This window comes from Struthio camelus, chromosome 1, assembly GCF_040807025.1.
Source record: "Struthio camelus isolate bStrCam1 chromosome 1, bStrCam1.hap1, whole genome shotgun sequence".
NCBI classification, from domain to species: Eukaryota; Metazoa; Chordata; class Aves; order Struthioniformes; family Struthionidae; genus Struthio; species Struthio camelus.
In genome coordinates this window covers 166329337-166349025 of record NC_090942.1, presented here as the reverse complement: position 1 = coordinate 166349025, position 19689 = coordinate 166329337, and the positions used below count along the sequence as shown (strand labels likewise).

The window sequence follows — 19689 nt, the reverse complement described above, 5'->3', positions numbered from 1 at the left end:
AATGAACTACAGGGGCAGTTACTTCAGTTTTCACCTGGTGCCTTACAGAATATGAGCATTTCTGGAGTCCAGTCCTAACATTGACTTCCTAACTTTTGTGACTTTTAATCTAAACAAGTCTTTCGCATTGCTACAGAGAGAGTAGTTACCCTCTGAAAACCTACTATCTGACACATCAAAAAGAGGGAGGAGCCTTTCTAAGTTAATAAGTAGGCAATTCATTAGTTCTACAGCACTGTTGGAAGAAAACATAAATAAATCACTGCATGATGAAAGACGAGGCAGTGCAACAATTGCCAGGCAACTGAGAGTGCTAAAGGAGATGGCGACAGCAAGCATAACAACTTCCCTAGCTAGAAACTGGGAGGTCAAGTAACTACCAGCTCGAAATGGCTAGGACCCAGCATCCATTGGGACCTCTGCCCTTCCTGCTATAGGTTGACCACCTCTAACTATTCCAGCAAACATCCCTTCTACCAGTAACACGAAGGCAAAAGGCTTCCCTCCCACAGCACAAGCAGGTGAAAGTCCGCAGCTCCCCCCCTCTTTAAGGCTCTTTAATCCATCACTTTCACTCAAAGGACTGAAGTTATCATTCAGATACCACATTACTAAAGACAGTGCAAAATGCACACAGATGCATTCAAACCCTACTGCATTAGCACGCGTTACATTTCTGCAAATCAGTAACTTCAATGGAATTGCAAGAGTATACAGAGAGACATATTTTACCCTTATATAGAATGAAATAGCTATTAAATGCCAATTATAACCGTAAACATGTTTGCTTACCTTCCGATAAATCATATGACACATAGCTACCCTCAGCTTCATGCCAGCCCGCTGTACATGATAGAAGTATAAGTGGTGCAGTATAGCTAGAATAAGTGTGCACACAGACAGAGCAGCTGCATAGCAATATGCAAAATTCAAAGCTACCTCATCAGAGGAACCATAGCTTTCAAAATAATTAATAATTTTTCCCAAAAATATTGGCTGAATTATTTTGAGGGTTTCCTAAGGGAAAGAGAAAGGGAAAAAGTATAAATGGTTTTGTATCATACTACGTGACCCAAATTTGTGCCTAGGCAAATAAGAAACAAATTACTACTACAAGTCACATCCCCCATTATTTTGTTTTTATCATGCTCTAAAACACCAAGCTGATTTTTATCAACACATAAACCAAAAGAAATACATCCCACATTACAATTTAGCTGATTCTTTAAAAAGAAACTCTCTAAATTATCAATAAAAATTTTGGTGCTCTAAAAGCAAGATACATGCATATGTATTGTGCTTCCATTTTTCAAGACGGTATAGTGTGTCCTTTATAAACACTGCATACAGCAAAAAACTTTTTCTATAGGACATCCCATTCAGACACATAAAATGCAAGTAAGACTTAGAAAGCAAGTCAAAGGCTTTTATCATCTCAGAAACAGCACACCGGAATTAGCTCTCAGCTCCATGTCCATAATTCAACAGTTATGAGACTCACTGAAAAAATACCTGACTTGGTTTTTCAATCTTTAAGGGAACATAGCTCTATTTTACTTTTCTGAGAGAGTTAATGAACACTTCAATGTCTCTGAATGGCCCAGCATGAAGTTACCAGCATGCACCATGCAAGCCAGGAGGCCAAATTTCACATTGCTATTAGCTAGGAAGCATGTTTTATCGTATCTTACACCACTTACCTCAATCATTGTGAAAAGTCCAAAAACTAAATACGATTTCCAATAACAGAGTATAATTGCTTTTGTTAAATGTGGCGTTCTTCCATCTTTTTTTGCTTTTTGCACCTCTTTATCCCAGTACCTGACAAATAAAAGGCAAATATGGTGGAGGACAAGGGTAAAACCATAAGGCAATTAGCTAGAATAAAACAGATTCAGACCTGCAGTAGCATTGCCACCATCACCTTTATAAATCACTTCTCATTAAGACATTAACAAGATAATAAAACATCATGTTTTCTCATTTACAAAAACACATATTTAGCATTACAGGCCTACTTGTTCACCTGCAATCAAGAACACAGGGAAGTAGCAAAAATATTTGCTTGGCCACTATTAACTGGTATTGCCTTTGACGCATTCGCATATGATGAAGCCATTTTTTCTTTATTTCCTCCCAGTTCAGTCAGTGACCTCACTTAAGAGCCAATTACCATATGAACTCCTAACTACGGACTAAACCAAGGCAACATGGAGCGCCTTTATCTTTCTACAAGCTCTGCACTTCCCCAGAAAGGTTGCTATGCACGATCTCTTTCTTGTTTCCGTCACGTGCTTCAGTGAAGAGGAGTAGATACAGCACAAGACCAAAAGGAACTGTCTACAGCAGTTTAGTCACTTAGTGCTCTCCACATTTCTCCAAAGGCAAGGATTACAACAGCAGGGAAGGCAAGGATCTCTTGAGTTAGCACGTGCCTGCCCACAAGCAGGACGCAATCCGTTCACATTAAAATCAAAGACAGTAATAACAAACATGAGTTTGTTCAGTTAAATATGAACAAGAAAATATCAGCGCTTAAGCAGACTTCTTAAAGCACACTGTTGTCAGACAAGATATTCCCCCTTGTTTCTGTATGCTAAATACTTTCTGCCATGAACTCTGACCTCGCTGGTTAGAGGGCTGAAATGAGTCTAAGTCATGAAAGCCAAGTTTATTATTTTGCAACAAGTTTGAAGCATACAGTATGGATAGAAGAACAAAACTTTTTAATTTTTCGCTCTCTTTTATGCTACAGGAATTATAGTCATTGCCTAAATACTTCAGAGTCGGAATTAAAACTGCCCAGACTCTGTGGGATTTGTTGGCCTAGGAGAAAAGGGTACTTATTTAGGTGGCTGCTTGCGAATTATATTCTTTGCTTCTTGAACAATACACTAAAGAGTAAAGAACTCTTTTTTTTTTTTTTTGGATGCTATATTTTCTACTGCTTCCTGAACTCACGGAAAGTGTGCGCTTTTACTGTAAGTCACTGGAAAGAGTTCATCTTCCTGTACAGCAAACTCCCTGAACTGCTTCAAGGCATGTCATAGGAATTTGGCAATGATGTCTAACTAGAAAGATACTAAAGGCTGCATTCGTATGAGTTAATCACAGTCCCTCTTTCTCCATTAAACTCAGTCAAAGCAGAAAAATTAAAGAAATGGTCACAACCTTTACTCTCTGGATTCTTCTTATTTCTTGAGAAGTTTCTCCTCTAAGCCAAATTATTAGGGAAGTTGATTTACCTTACATCTTTTGGTGTAATTGCAAGAAACAGCAAGGCCAAGCTACAGCTTTCTTAGTTCAAAGGCCGCCTTTCACTAGGAAACACCTCTACTTCTAGTATATTAAAAAGATTATTTTTGTCTTCCAATAACTGTTTTCTCTATTGCAAAGATCAAGACAATTTACATAAACCGTTATTTTCAGAAGATATTTCACAAATTAAGGGGGGGAAGAGAGATCCTCTTAAGTCCATAATCACTTGAACTGGAAAATAGTCTAAGAAATGATATTTATAGCAAAATAAAAACTCCTCCAAGAGGTAATCTTTCACATGTCAAGGCATTTTAATATGTTACCAAAAAGTGGTATATTTTGAATATATATACACACACACACACATATAAAAGGTACACAATTGGCACTTTTAATTCACTTTGTTCTCCAAAACAAAAGGCATTAATCTTTTTCCCCCACTTCTATACAGAGAAAGTATAAAAGTTTCAATAGCTACTGTACCACAGATCAGAAGAGTCCCATTAATTTATTAAGGATTACTTCAATATTAGTTGAGTCTTCTGTTCCAAGCACTCTGCAGAGTGCCAAAGGAACTGTAAATAATATACTGAAAATACTCTAACACGTTTTCATTATGTATAACTTGAAAAAAATTAAAGTGTTTCCATGGCAAATAAGTTCACAATATTACTCTCGGCTCCCCCAAAGGTTTCACAGGAGACTTTGGTAAACTTTATAGCAACCTCTTTTAATTTCAGAATATGAATACAATTCTCATCATCTTCAGCAGATATACAATGAAACAGAACAATGATTTTTCCCCTTACCACTGCAATTCCTCCCCAAGCTTCTCCGAGGAGTCTTCTGGCAACACTTTATACATATCATCTTCTTCAAGCTTCCGTTTATGTCCAGTAATAAATAAGGGATTCAACCACCTATTTAAATACAAGTTATTAATAAACTCAGCAGTGGACCAGAAAAGTAATTTATTTATATATTAATTTCATTTTTCTATGCCTCGCTTCCCTTTCTTCATGTGTGTCACCTCAACGTCCCACACATTTTACTACATTTATCTTCACAACACCTGAGAATTAAGTCATCTCCATTCTACAAATGGAAAAACAAGGTCCTTGAGGTGTTTATGCCTCACAACATCTTACTCCCCAGTCATCCAGACAGCCAATACAATTCTTCTCGGTATTAAAGTGTTTTCTTATAGTGGGAATCTCATTCAAAATCAGCCTTTCCTTAAATATTTAGAAAATAGAACTAACCCAACTAATTAAATATTGACACAGTTGTGTGTCAAATCATATAATATATTAAAAGACATTTTTGTAACTAGCATGACTATTCATTTTTATGAAAAAAGGAACTGCCATTGAAATATCATTTTGACAGATATTAAAGGGAAGTAATTTAGAGACACCCACTCAAATGTAAAACAGATAAATAATGGATTTTTACTAGAACTGATATTACACATTTGAAAATACAAATGCAAAGCACAACGTCATGCTTTAGAGAGGAAATTAAGTGCACAGACTGAAAAAAGGGAAAATATTTTCTATCAAATGTGGCCAGGTTTTTAGAAGCTCAGTATAGGAGAGCTTCAAAAAATTCGTAATAGTGTTACTGTAGGTGTAATAGTAGAAGCAAAGCAAGGTTTGTAGGAATAATATTTTGTTAGATCAACCAACACTGCTAAAGTCTAAAACTAGCTTTTATGCACCTAGACTCTTTTTTCAGCCTGAAACATAGGTCTGCTCCACAGAGTAGAGAGATGCATGACAGCAAAGACAAAAGCGATAAAGTTGTTCATTAAAAAGAGAAAGATGCCTGTGAAACAACTATGGCTTAGTGGGAAGAGAGGGTTTGGGAAATTGAAGTTTGCCACAAAGTTTACAAACTTTCTACTGAATCCATGTTATTTAGTTTCCACGGGAGATATGACTTTTAGCTCTCAGGCTTGTTTTCTCAAAGTTTTTTCTAGGTAATCCTACAGGGTCAGGACCAAGAAGTTAGAGATGGGCCTGTTTCGGAAAAAGATACTCTTGCACTTATGACAAAATGTTTCTGTCGGATGTCAATTGCCTGTGAAAGTTTTGTAATTGTTGTTTAATTTCTGATGCAAAGCTATTCCTTGACTTCACAACAGACTTTTTAACAGAGCCTCTAATGCACTAGATGAAGTATATTACTTTCTGGAAAGCAGGCATGAGAATTCAAGGCTGTGATGGTTTGCAATGAGGGCATTTATTTATTCACAGCCACAACAGTGATTATGAATACACATCAGTTTTGCATTTCTTGCTCAGGCATGCTCCAACTAAATTTTGTATACACTAGCTTATGAGAAGTTTGTTGATTAGTTTAGAGAAGGGATTAGTCTAGAGAGGGTGGAGAGGCAGGCTGAATGGAAGAAACTCTGTGAGCCCCCTCTTCTAGCAAGGTAGGGCTGTTGCAGTGACCTTTTGCACAGGCTCCATGGCACAGTGATATGTGACAAAAGGGACCAATGGTGTTTTTCCTTAGCTGCTTAGCATGGTAGTAGCACAGCATGTGTATGACTCATTCAAAGGTTCAGTCTCTATGCTTAGAGTAGCATCTCTTATGGCTAGCAGGCTTTTTTAAACTCATGGGGTGGGTAGTAAAGATCTGCTGTATGATATCGACATATGTTAAACACACAGAGACCATTATAAATAGAAAGTTACTTGAGACAAGTATAGACAAGTCTGTAGCTTCAACTGCATGCCGAAGCAGTATGACATTCCAGGCCCAAATCCCTGTAACAACTTCCTTAAAGCTCCTGACCGAAAGCCTCAAAGATCAACTGCTCCAGCCAGCAGAAAAGCTTCTGCCTGGTTTGACAGAGCTCTGTGTCAAATGGCAGAGCTGGGGTTCGATACTGAGATCAGCTCTAGTGAACCTGCTCCACTGAAACGCTGCTTATTTGACCTCGGTTCTTGCTGCCTACCACAGGTAAAAAATAGACATGGGGCAAATAACCTCAAGCTCATTCAAGCACAATTTCTACCTGATGGATGAGAGGCCCTATCTGCTCCAGGTCAGTGATGGGAAAGAGCTGCAAATTTCAGTCAACTCCTATGGTTGATACTAATTGCTTCTCCACTTGCAGCATGAGTTTCCACTGAACTCTATAAACAAGCCAAAGGTCTCCTTTCTAAGAGAGTAGGATAGAGGATGAGTCCCACTGCTTTAGTGTAAGAGCCATGAAAATATAGAGATTAATTCTTCTCACAGCAATGTCAGTGGTTAAGATTTCCCCTAACTATTGCTGTTAAGGTGGTGTACGTTGGTCTGACATTTAACCCTAACAAGAAGCATAAACACGATATTTATTACCATATATTGGCACACATATCAGAAAAAAAATTTAAAAATAAAACAACGCTTATTTTTACTCTCTAGAACAAAATTCTTGGATTTATACTTTTTAAAACACAGTAAAAAACCTGGCCACAGAAAGAATTACACTTCTGTTGAAGGTGACTGTCTTATCTTCATGTCAGTTTGATTCAGCACTACAGCCAACAGCAGCAAAAAATGTTGACCATGGCTCACTTGAAAAATAACTGGATGAAACACAATGGTCTGCTAGAAATATAGTGGACTGCTAGAATGATCCAGCTTATCCTCTAGCCTTGAACTCTCCAAAACACACACGGATAACGTACCCACCTCCAGTGAATTTGTACGGTTTGTAGCCTCTCTCTTCTGTCCTATCACCCTAAGCGGTCCACGTCAATCAAGTACTGTACATACTGTGAGAACCGATTTCCAAATTAAGTAGCAGATGGAGATAAGGTAGAATAAAAATTGCCAAAATTTCAAATTTCTAAGACTATTAGTTCAGTCCAAAGTAGCACAAATTCAGGGTGCTTACATTTTTCTGTTAGTTAACATATAATCTCAAAAACTGCAACATAATGGCACTACAAACTATTTTGACACTAAAAAAATACAAGAAAAGCCAGGCTGAAGTATACCAAACACTGTGGTAATTTGTTTTGCGACTCGTTTATTACAATGGACAACAGGTCAAAAACTCAGAACAAGTCCACGTGCTTTTGTGGGCTTAGGCAAAAAAAGGACTGGCATTAAAGCAGCAACAAAAAAAAGAGTAAAAGAAAAAGTAACCACCACCATCCACTCTTGAACTTTCTAGTACCCTACTGCTGACTGTGTACTTACCTTGCTCTGACAATGTATTCTATTCATTGGGTAAGTGTTGGCTGCAAGTTCAGTTACATACTTAAATGCAACTTTGGATCTTGGAGAAATGCAGAATTCCACACAGGATAAGTCATAGTCAATCTGATGTTTCTGTGGTCTTGCTTTGATTCTCATGCCAACTCCAGTTAAAATTTCATTTCCAAAGGTCATTTAACTAATAGAGGGATTATAAGATTGTTCTCATAATTCTGAATTCCTTCATATAGATCGGAAAAACTCTCAAAATCTTGTACCAATCTAAACCAATGACCACTCTGGATACAGTCGAGCAAGACACAGCTATACACACCTTCTTTACTGTGCAGAAGAAATTATGTAATGGAGTACCGACCAGAATACTTTCCACACTGTTCAAAAACCTATTTAGGATTCCTAGACATTAATGATACAGTGAAACATCTTATTACATTCGACTACTCTCTCTCTGATTATTAAACCTTAAGAACTACTGCTAGAGAGGTCTTAACAGCATGAAAGATTTTTTGAAGTATCTTGTGCTATTGTAGACTACAGCTGCAGATCTTCAGAATAAGGTTAAACGTTTTTCTTTACAAATTTCAAAGTAGGTTTGGTCCCTGGAGAGTTTTCAGCCCCAACATGACATCTTCTATTTGTCCATCACAAATCATCAGTACAGCAAGAACAGTTCCAAGTTTCCTGCATGCTGATGTGTCCTGAGCTTCACACTGGAAGGTCTACTTTACACAGAAAGCTTGGTAAATGTTCGTATTTAGCCACTAAAGTAAGAGTTACCATCAGGATGCCACATATGAAGGCAGATTACGTGATATGGAATCTTCTCCTTTTAGAATGGCATTGAGACCATTCGATTTCACCCAGGCTGCTGTCACAGGAGTCACACGTTCATAACAAAAATCATGCTCTTTTCCTGATTGAAGGCTTAGTTAAAAAAGTTCTGTCAGAGGACTGTTAAAGCAGCAGGAAATATAAGGCAATGGCCTAAAGACCATCTCCACAACCTCAACAGCCAGATTTAGCCATAAAGGGAGATTCCACACTATAGCAGTGTATCTACTTACTCAGAACAAACACTGATTCAGCTAACACTGATTTGTTCAAGGATTAAATAAATAAATAAATCCTACAGAAAAGTAGATTTTGTCATGAATACAGAAACTGTCCAAGCTGCATTATGGTTTAATTATATTTAAGAAAAAAAAGATGATGTAGAGAAATAGAGACTCTATCGAGATGAATGCAAACTACTCCTCCCATCCCATCAGTGGGTGTAAAATGGACCAAATACTAATCTACATCCTGAAGAAAAAGAGAGAGGAGTGGAGGAAAAGGAAAGGCTCACAGTTCAGCCCTACATTTCTACCTTTCCTTCTTAAAAAGTTGTTCAGCTTAAAAAAATAACTAAACAATAAAGGACCCCTCAGTGACTGTCATCTCTTCCCCTTGGTACCTCCCTGTTTGCTAAGTATCTTGAACAGTTATTTGGTTCTTAGGCATTAGGCAAGCAGTACCTCATTCTAGTCACTCTTTTGAAATGCAATGTTCATGTGATGCCTTTTAAAGGGCATAGTCTACATTTTTGCTAGCATAAACTGTATATAAAAATGGGAACATTTGGAAGACTCCTGAGTACCTTCTGTTCTGCTAGGAATGCCTCTATTCTCCTATCAAGGCGATTAGCTGATCAAAATCATCAACCTGGAAAGAAGCCCAGAATTAGTTCCTGTCACTGCCAGAATACTGATGTCACTAGGAATCAAGATTTAAAAAGAAGTCACTTGGTGACCTAGTGCAAACCCAAGAGATAGCCAGCTGCAAAACTGTAAATCACCACTCTGACCCTAAAAACCTTTCCTCTTCTGCAGCAGTACCTTGGACACTGATTTTAAAAAGTGATTCATTTCTGAATCAACAAATATATAAAGACGACTATATAAACATTCACTTCCTGCATTTTCCTGCTCCTGGACGCTGACTTTACACTCCTTGTGATATTATAGCCCAGCCGAACAGCCGTGCTTTTACTCAGTTTTTCAGGAAAGTGCAATTTTTACCACCTGTAATGAGAGCAACTATACCAGTACTTTGGAAAGACTCCATAGGGCTTGCAGAAAGAGTTAAAAAACACAGAGCTGTCTTACCCACAAAAGAGAAGTGGGATCTCAGGGGGTGCTGACTTTTTCACCAAGGCAGCATGGAAGAGAATCAGTCCCTGCTATCCAAAAGACGGTCATTTTGGAATCAAAACAGCCATGCCACTGTATTTGACGCATAGAATAAAATGTCCTAAATGAGCAAGCTTTTAAATTAGGTTTGTTAGTGTTCCAAAATAATTTCCTTTGAGCCAAGGAAGAAATACATGACCAATACGTAAGCTAAACTAACAGCAGCGCACAGCTCAAATGGTTGACGAGCCTAGGGATACGAATCGCTCTACCTTCAGATTAATACAAAATCCTGCTTGTAAACAGTCAAAAAAGTAGTATTTCTACACTGCAGAGTCTTCCAGAAATCCTTGCATCGCAAGTAAGCCCTGATCACAAAAAAGCTTCCCTGAAAGGGTGCTACCGTCAGGGCCCCAAGGGCCCCGTTGGGCCTTACTGTCCCTAAGGGGCCTCACCTGGGACTCCCATGCACCTTCTTCCCAGGGTCCCAGTAGCCCCATTTCTTCCCAGTCCTGGCACCCAGTACTGGTGATGCTACGGGGTGCCTGTGCCCACCCCTGTGCTGGTACCTTGCGACTGTGCCCTGCGGCTGAGGACACTGCCTGTACTGTGCTCGCCCTTGGTTCCTGGCTCACCCCTGTGTTATGCAGCAACCCCACTCATGCTGCTCCCCAACAGCTACTCCACAGTCAAACACCTTCCTCTATACAAGTGCAAAATTTTGCACTCACCAGTTTCACGAAAAAACAAAAAAAAAACAAAAAAACCAAAGCTGCTTTATCATTGCCTGAGTTAGAAAAATCAGACTGAATGGACTGCTTTTTTGATCACCCTAAACAAGTCATCTCTTTTTTCCTCCCCTCTCTCTTTATTTTTAATTATAAGCAGGAGTTTGCCTTCTGGGTAAATTCACAGTATCCAGTAAAAGCCATATCCTGTATACTCTCATCAGCTAATTCCTTAAGAAGGTGGCTTACAAACTGCATTTTCCCCATTCCTCCTAAGCCTATTTGTGAATTACATTACAAGCATCATCTGTTTATACTCAATATCCAGTTATTTTTCAAGAGTGGTACAGGAGAGTCTTTGTTTACTCAAATTCTTCCATAATGCTAGGATTTCATCTTCTTGAGCAGCTTGGAAGCACTACTTCAAATACTAAGCTGTGGAGTAACATGTATTTCCTTCTCTGTAATGACCTAAATTGGAGCTGCTTTTTGTAAAACAAATTGGGTTTCCTCACAAGACCTTTTGACCATAAATTCACGTTGCTTACTCTCTATAGCTTACTTCAGGTGCCTACACACTTTTTTTTTTTTTGTACTGTTCATTACCCAGCTTCATGACATGACTCAAAGTTAAAAATCAGCACAGTAAATACAATACCATAAGCCATTTGCTTGCTTTTAGGGCAGAGGAGCACCATTGGGATGGGATGTATAGAAAGACGGACACACATTCAGTGTTACCATGCAAGAATTCACAAGTCCCACCACAATGAACATTTTGTAACCATCATGTGACTAATTTCACTATTTCACATGCTCACCCATTCTCCTTAGCAAGCTGTCGTTTCCTTTTTTTCCCCTTAGCAAAGCAGCTATATAAAATTAATAGAGTAAGTTCTCGTATTTCCTCAGATGCTTTTCAGCTACTGTTTTAGTCACAGCTTCCCTCCACTGTTTACTGGCAGCTTAAAGAGTCGATTTTCACATTGTGTACAATACAAAGAATGGTAAGAATAGAATGAAATTACTTCAAAGTCATTTAAACTCAAAAATGCCTTTCATATTTTCAGTTACAATGCCAGACAGTAATAACCTACTTCATCTCGTCTTCCTTGCTGTTGGTTTTTCACAGCAGAGTGTGAGCAGCTACAGTGCTGAACATCCCTCTTCCCATACTAACAGTAACTCAATTGGTATTGATTGCACTTAATGCAAGCTGTTTCATGCTGTTAATCTACAGCATCAGCCAGATATGAACTATCCGATTACTAGAACACCCTTCCTGATATTCCAAATGGCAAGCAGAAGTAAAAACAGGAAGGAAAAAAGAAAAAAAAAAAGGCTGGCATGCAGTGGCTAACACTTTCTGCAGAGCCTGGGAATAGGGAATGGAAAAGTAGCATTGCTTTTAACTAGAGGCTAGACTATTCTAGAGACTGTTATCAAAATACTGATTCCAGATCTGGCATCCATATGCCAAGAAAAATATTCATCATACAGATGATTTGATGTAATGGTCTGAAGATAATGCCTTACAGCAAGAAATTTAAGTGGCACAAGCTATTTATTGACCTAAGGCCTAAACAGTTACATAGAGTGAACGGAAGGGGAGGGTTCTTCAATTTAGCAGAAGAGAACTGGTCATCCAACCTCCTAATCTCCAGGTAGCTTACTAGTGACCAACTGAAAGGGAGTGGGCAAATCCTTCATCATGAGAAAAATATATCTAAAAAAAAACTGTGTTAGAGCTCATATATAGATTCAATGATAAAAGGCACAAGAAAAAAAAAAATCAAGAGATGAAGCCCTCAACCCAAAGTTTTATAGAAAGGCTAGATGAGTATAATGGGCTCTGATTTCAATTTCCAAAAGAAAATGCTAACATTGAAGCATAATGACGACAATTTCAATATTAACTTCCTTTCCTGCAAGTAATGGAAAAAGGAAGATTTAAAATCACCTGCTGTGAGCTGGTATGACACGTGTTTGGGTGACAGGGATACACATAATAGAAGATTATTCTTTTCAACCCTACATTCCCAAACGCTAATTGTTTCCCCTCTCCTCCACCCTTAAGCTCTTGAAGAAATGTCTAGAACTGAGTGGGAAGAGGGAGAAAACAGACTTTGGGAAAAGAACAGGAAAACTTACCCCTAACTTTGAAGTTTTGCAGGGATTATTTCAGGAGGTTGCATCAGGGACAGCCTTTCTAGGAAATAATACAGTAAACACTATCTAGAGCATTTCAAAGACAAGTAACTTCAGTGTTTTGTTATATAGGTATGGTTCGTCTCACGGTGTATGTAATGCATCAGAGCCTTATGCTCACAGAGATAACGTAGATAGCCAATGCCAACATTCTTGCAGTTTATACGCGGCTGTGAAATCAATATAATCTATCTAGCACTCTAGGCCTGCATATTTTAGCTTAACTAGCTCATAAACAATGTTTTCAAACAATGTTTTCTCCTACATAATACATCTATCTTGCAATAAAATGAATGTAGTAATAGTTAAAGAGACCAAATGATTAAAATTTCACTACAGGCTATTAAATGTCTGATAAATGAAAGAACAAGGTATTATTTTATAATAAGTTATATATATAATCCTCAGATTTCTTTCAAATCAGAGGGGAAAAAAAAGAGGTAAGTCCAATTGAATTCTTTGGTTATTGAAAATGTACCTTCCATTTATATATACTGAAGAGGCTTATACATGTTTTGGGGGGTTTCATATAGTACCACAATAGTCCTGCTAAGAGTAGTCATCTTGCACCATTACAATCTCTAAATGAACTAAAAATTAGCCATCTCAGAGATCTTTATAAAGTGCTACCAATTAGGAATCAGCACTGTCATTAATTTGGGACATTTCTGGTAGGAATTCACTAGGTATCAAGCAATTCACTACAAAGTCTGATACTGCTTGGTATTTTCACTCATTACCTGAAGTAAAGATTAAATCACCACAGCTAAATCTATCTGCTGACACAATAAGGAACACTAATCGGATATAACAGCGCTACAGTTCAACTCCAACTGACACATGCAAGAAAAAAGGTGAACTCTGTCTAATTTCTTTCCAAGCAAGGCAAGATATGCTTTTCAAGGGAGCCAAGTCACTGAACTAAAGCACAGGTGACACTAAGGCCCACTCAAAAGTCCAACTAAATTAGCCAGTGGCCCTTCTAATCCTAAACTCCTGGGTGTGAGAGGAGGAAAAGGTTATGAAAAGTGTGTACTCACTTACGCTGGTACAAGAGCAGTACACTGCATGACTATATTTGCTCAGATGTAAACAGCTATGCAATGCTTAGTCACTGAAAACCCCGGGACCTACGTGTCTCTGCTTACCTCATTCCGCTCTCATTTAAATCCAAAGGTCAGAATTTTTTATAACCTTTTCCCTTTACATGCTACGTCAGACTAGCGAAGAAGACTTTTCCTTTTGACATTTTCCCTAAAGCAATGCCTTAGTAGGCCAAGAGTGACACTGTCAGACACAGAAAGATAATAACAAAACACTCATCTCTTCCTTGGAATCGTAACCGTGCAGATGCCTTGAAGTAAAAAGAATCATGTATGTTCATTTAGAGTTAGAGTACTGGGGTATACTTCTAATCGTCTCCTTTGCTTTAGCTCATCCTCACTTCTTATTTCAGTTTGTGTTTTAACACTTTTACTATAATGGCAATTGTCACATGTCAAGCATTTATGTAAAAAGATACCCAGCTTTAGGATGCTGACAATGTCCACTGCTCCAAAAAAGCTGAAAACTTGTCATGGGCCCAGCAATTCTACGATAGACAAATATTTACAAAGTATTGTTAAATGTTATTATTAATTTCTTAAAAATAAATGAGCTTGCTAAATAAAATTTAGCAATACTTTACTTTCTTTTACTTCTCTGGAAAAAAAGACTAGATTCCCTCTTCAAGGGTGTTCCACCTTGCCTTCCTTCTCATGTTATTAATGGGCCAAAAGTTATCTAGTCTTTTAAAAATTTAATCATAGCACTTCTTTTGTAACTTTCCACAGAAGTGAATTCCATGCCTGAACAACAGGGTGCATAACGAAGCAAACGTTGCATAGCTAGAACATCTTTGACAACTCAAGGGAGCAAATACTATTAAGCAAATAAAAACACACCAGCTACTTAACGAGCATGCAAGCTCAAAAAAACAGAAAAATATTTAGAAAAGAGAAATACTCTTACTGTATACAACTATTAACTTAAGAATCCCCACTCCCCACAGTACAAAAAAGATGTGAAAAATGCTCTGCTCAACTCCAGACACACTTGCAAAGCTTTCTGAACCCAAACTTGCAGCAACAGAGCACGTTTTTAAAACGTGAAAAACACTAAGTTGAATTGCATCTTGCTTAGAGGCACCTTAAACATCAAGCAAATCCTCCAATCAATCCTTCAAAGCCCTCATTCTCATCAGCAAGCTCAGCCAAAAATAAGAAGCTAGGATGAGGTAAAGCGAAGACAACAATTTGAAGTACACCCCAGCAGTCTAACTCAACTACCAGCCAGAGCTTAGAGAAGTCTGGGAGCTTGGGAACTAGCAACTATGAAAGTCAACAGATAGAGTAATATCTGAAACATCCAGACAGCAATTGGTGCTTTGATGAGCCTCTGTTAATATAGATAATTCAGTGAGAGATATAGAAAACAAGAATATTTTGCAACCGCCCTCATCTTTATACTTCTGTCATAAATAGCTTTTATTCTTTTAAAATCCAAGTAACATTACACAAGGGATGCTTTATAAAATAACAATATTCACACACAATCCAGATGCTCCTCTTTCCCATGAATGTACTAGAGCGTTTAATATTCATCAAGCTCATACTTGTCAAAATCACAACCCCAAGAGCAAGAAGACAAGCTTTGAACAATGGGAGAAGAATGTGTCTTCAGTCTACACACTCATTACCTCAGTTTTATAATTCAATGAAAACACGACTACTTTTCCCCTGTGAGTTTGATCCCATTTCTGCAACACATAGTAATTTCAGCTCTACTTCTACACCACTGGCAACAAAGGGGGGGGGGGGGGGGAGCCTCCTTACAACAGCAAGATTGGATTTTTGGAAAAAAAATAAATAGAAGGGGAAAAAAAAGGGAGGGGAGGGGGGACACCTGCCCAGCTGCCTGCAATGCTGCTAATAAGGACAGAAAGTAGGGCTAACAGCCAGCAGCTAGGGTTTGGGCAGCACAGCAGGCCTGCTGGAGCAACCACATGTCAGTGGTTGCCGCTACTCCCCGGACAGCCCTCCTCAAACACTGTTTTTCCAGTTCTCCAACTGAAAACATCTCTAAACATCCTGTGTGAAACAGCACTTCCAATGAAGCAGTGCCAAGAAATGCTTACACAGTTGTCAAAAGCTGTGTGCTTCGCAGAAGCAGTGAACGATTCCTAAAGCTAACTTTAAGGGTAGATTTATAGCTAGTGAGGTTCATTTTAATCCTTTCTCAGTTTTATGTAAAAAATTATTAACTTGCAGAAAGATGACATCTCCTAGATCCTCAATTTAAGCCACTGCAGACATCGCTTCAGCTGAATTTTTCACTGAAAAAATACTAAAGCTTTTTGACTAGCAAATAGCTAGAATATACTGGTATTTGATGATCACATGCAGCATAGGTAGAAGGGTGGCATAATGTTGCTGAAGCCCGTGAAAGCCTGGCAGATAGCATACAGAACTTTTTTTTTTTTTAAATTCAGTAAAACTTTTCACATGCTATTAAAAACTTACTTCAGAGCACAAGCCCTACAGTGGAGCCCTACTATCTGAAGACTAAGAAATGTAAGAAACTGTAAAGTAAAATGCTCCAGTCAATCTCTGAAATTTCAGGAGGCCTATCATCTCACAAACACAGGGCTCCTCTTCCTCTTGCCCCCTTGTAGAATAAGAACCTACAAATGTGTATGGGGTAAAAGGAACCTTTTAAGTGCTTTCCTAAAACTTGAGAAATTTTAAATGGCTTTTGTGGGTGCTGCTGAACAATCCACTGCAACACCCAGAGAGCAATAAGATGGATGATGTGAACAGTCAAAAAAAAAAAAAAAAGTCACGAACACTGCACACTTCCTTTTTCACCTCTAGCAGAACTGCTTTTGGCATAACTACTCGTGGCAGCACAAGACCCCTGCAAGAAAAGGTGAACAGAGCAAAAGCAGTGCTGCACTGCTAAATGGCCAACCCGTAGTTTATCCCATTCTGCCTGGATTTCCTAGCAAAGTTGTTCCTAACATGGGCACCCCAGCGCTAAAAAAAGAAATTACAAGTCAAACTGCTGAACACAGGCAGCTCAACAAAAGCATGCAACCTGTTTTTTGCACACAGTACCTCCGAGGACATTTCCTTGACCGAAAATGCGTTTAGCTAAAATCGGTCAGGGCCTTTAAAATCCCTCCGCCTTCTAGAAAGGATCCCTGCAACTGCTCACAGCTGCTTTTAGGATCGGAGACTTTGGTGTTGTGTTTAAGAGGCTTCCAAACACAGGGGCCTCACGCACCATGCCTTCTCTTCCTTCTCCACCAAGTACTCCGGCACATGCACCCGGAGTTCAGGCGAAGGTGAAGCAGGGTAAGTACGTGTAGGTACCTGTACCTCTGCACCTGTTCTCTTCCAAAGGGGTCCTGCTAAGATGGACAAGCTTGATACTCCCCCTTTGCACCTTGCATGTCTTCTTTCCTTACCGTATTTCAATGCAGTGAAACTACCAGACCATGATTCCTCCCTGCTTTGAGTAATTATGCGCATCTGCGCCAAAGCCAATGACAGTAACAGAACAAGCATTAACTGCGCTGCCACAGTAGTCATCTGGTCCAGCATAGAAGTTACTGGTTTCCGAGTATGCTTGCGTAAGCGCCCCGTTCCCCGCCTTTGCTCTGCGACACCTCAGGCCCCCAGAGAGTCAAAGCAGAAGACTGCCCTTACACTGGGAAATCCCTAAGCAGACTACGCAGTTCAGAGAGAAGAGAGGAGAAGAAAAAAAAAAAAAAAAAGACTCCGACAGGGAGATCAGCAAGCGCTCTCGAGATGAGCGGTACCTGCCGCCGACCCGTTATGCGAGCAGCGGCGCGGAGCCGCCGGCGGCAGCCGTGCCGGAGCCGCTGCCAGCACCGGGCACCCCGGCGCGGAGCAGGCTCCCTGCCCGCCGAGGGGATGCAACACGTGCTCGAGCCGAGCTGCAGGGGCACCCTCGGCCCGGGGAAGCGGTATCAGACCCGGGAGAGCGGCGGCGGGGAGGAGACGTGGGACCGCGCTGGCAGCCCCCGCCTGCTCCCAGCGGGGCTTCCCGGGGTGGTACCGGCGCGCCGGAGACGCGGCTCCCCGCAAGCGGCGGGTTAGCAAGCTTTGACCTCAGGAGACCTCGCCTCGGCGGCGCCGCTCCCGCCTCCGTCGCCGGGAGCCACCTGCGGGCGAGGGGCGCTCCGAGCCGGCGGCGCTGACACGTGTTAACCCGCCAGGCCTTCGCCGAGCCGCCTTTGCAGAGTCACTGCCGGGAGGCGCCGGCGCTTCCCCCCCCGGGGCGCCCGGACCCTCGCGGGAAGCCCGAAGCGGAGTTGGGGGGGGGGGGAAGGAGAAAGGAGGCGGCGGGCCCCCCGCGCCGGCACTCAGCATCCCCCCGCCGGCCCCAGAGCCCGGCGGGAAGCCAAGGGGCGGCGAGGCGGCAGCGCCAAAGTCCCGGCGCGGCGCCTTCCCCGCCGGCGGGCAGCCCCGAGGCCGCACCTCGCGGCGCTGCCGCCGCCCCCCCCCCCCCCGCCTCCGCTCTCGCCCTCGGCCGGGCGCTCACCAGAAGAAGAGCCGGGAGCAGAGGTTGGCATCCCGCAGCGGGTTGGGCTTCTCTTCACGGGGCACCGCTTCCATGCCGCCCGCCAACCCGCCCGGCGGCAGCGGCGGCGCAGCACCACGGCCGACTTCCCACCGCGGCAGCCACCGCCGCTTTGCCGCCGGCCGGCGCTGTTTCCGGGAGAGCCGACACCCCCCCACCTCGTCCCTCCCTCCCGCTCTCCCGCCGCAGGACGCCTCCTGCCGGCCCGGCTCCCCCGCGACGCCCGCCCCTGTGCGGAGACGGAGACGGCGGCGTGACGGGTAGTTCCGCAGGGCCGCGCTGAGGCGACTGCCGCCCTCCGAGACGGCCGGGGAGCCTCCCCGCGGCGCTGCCGAGGTCCCTCCGCGGGGGAAGCGGAGCCTCCCCTCTCCCTCCCGCGAGGCGCTGTCGCCCCTTGAAGGAGCCGCTGCCCCTCCCGCCGTTGAGCGGCCGTTGGGCGGCCGTTAGGTGCCTGGGCGCGGGCCGAGCCCTCGCGCCTGAGGGGAAGCGGCCGCCCCGGGCGGGTTTGGGGGGGAGGGGGGGTGCTCCGCTGTCCCCTCAGCGGTTGGTCGCCTGTGCGTGCCTGAAGCGAGTTCACTTTTTTTGCCCTCGTGGCCCTCGAATAAAAGGCTGTAAAGGCCGCGAGAGTTTGTTTTGTTTTGTTGTACTGAGCTAAGGACATCGCCCTGTTTGTCACGCTGTCGCAGGCTGCCGCCGAGTGATAGTACCGTCTCCAAGATCTCTTCGGCGGTGCTGTCTGTGAAATGCTGCCGCCGTGCCACGTTGTTGCGGGTTGAAAACGTTATTGTCCTCTCGGCGCGGACCGCACCAAGCAAGGCACCCGCAGGCCTGACTAGGTGGAGAAACAAGCCGCTAGTGAGGAGCAATTGCAGCCTCGTGGGACTGACCTGCCAGAAACACTCGTTTCCACCTCTCCTTCCTAAACATTGCAGCGACTTGTATTAAAACACACACACACACACACACACGGGGGATGTCCATATTCCGAATTACAAGAACAAGGGCACTGGGGCAGCATGAGAGCAGCCGGATGCTGGTCTGAGTCTGCAAACCGGTGCTATCTGCAGCTCCAGTGTAATGATGTTGAGGAAAGTTTGGTGGTACAAAAAGTACCCCCAGAAATAAACCAGAATACATACACACACACACACACACAGACACACACACAAAAAAAGTAGTTATTTAATTCCAAGAGAAGGTGCATCACAGAAATCCTTGAAGCCCTTCTCAGAAGTTGGGTGCGATCGTTGTCAGGGCGGACGATGGCCGTACTCCTCTCCGCTGTTGTCACTGGGGCTTGCCGCAAGGGATGGGCCTGCAAGCAGTGGAGGGGACTGCAAGAAATCTAAGATAATACAAAGGTGAGGCACGTGTCTGAGGATAACCAAAAAACTATTCAGCTCAGTGAAAAAATACCAGGCAGAGTAGGTGTCTGCCATGCCCTAATTTCTCTGCGG

At 42.1% G+C, this 19689-nt stretch overlaps 1 protein-coding gene across 4 annotated transcripts in view; it reads right to left on the bottom strand.

Moving 5' to 3' along the window:
- Positions 1-18374, bottom strand: part of ABCC4 (ATP binding cassette subfamily C member 4 (PEL blood group)) — a 156417-nt gene extending 138043 nt beyond the window's left edge. For 3 of the 4 annotated variants that reach the window (XR_011138104.1, XM_068928927.1, XM_068928937.1), the window contains exons 1-4: positions 18194-18374; positions 4068-4178; positions 1701-1821; positions 793-1017 (exon numbers count right to left, since the gene is read on the bottom strand). Coding sequence is in view for 2 of the 4 variants with exons in the window: in XM_068928927.1 (XP_068785028.1) it covers positions 793-1017; positions 1701-1821; positions 4068-4178; positions 18194-18267 (531 nt within the window). In the remaining 2 variants the exon portion in view is untranslated. The remainder of the gene's footprint in view (positions 1-792; positions 1018-1700; positions 1822-4067; positions 4179-18193) is intronic. The other variant, XM_068928946.1, reaches the window with a different exon arrangement.
- Between the last annotated feature and the right edge of the window lie 1315 nt (positions 18375-19689).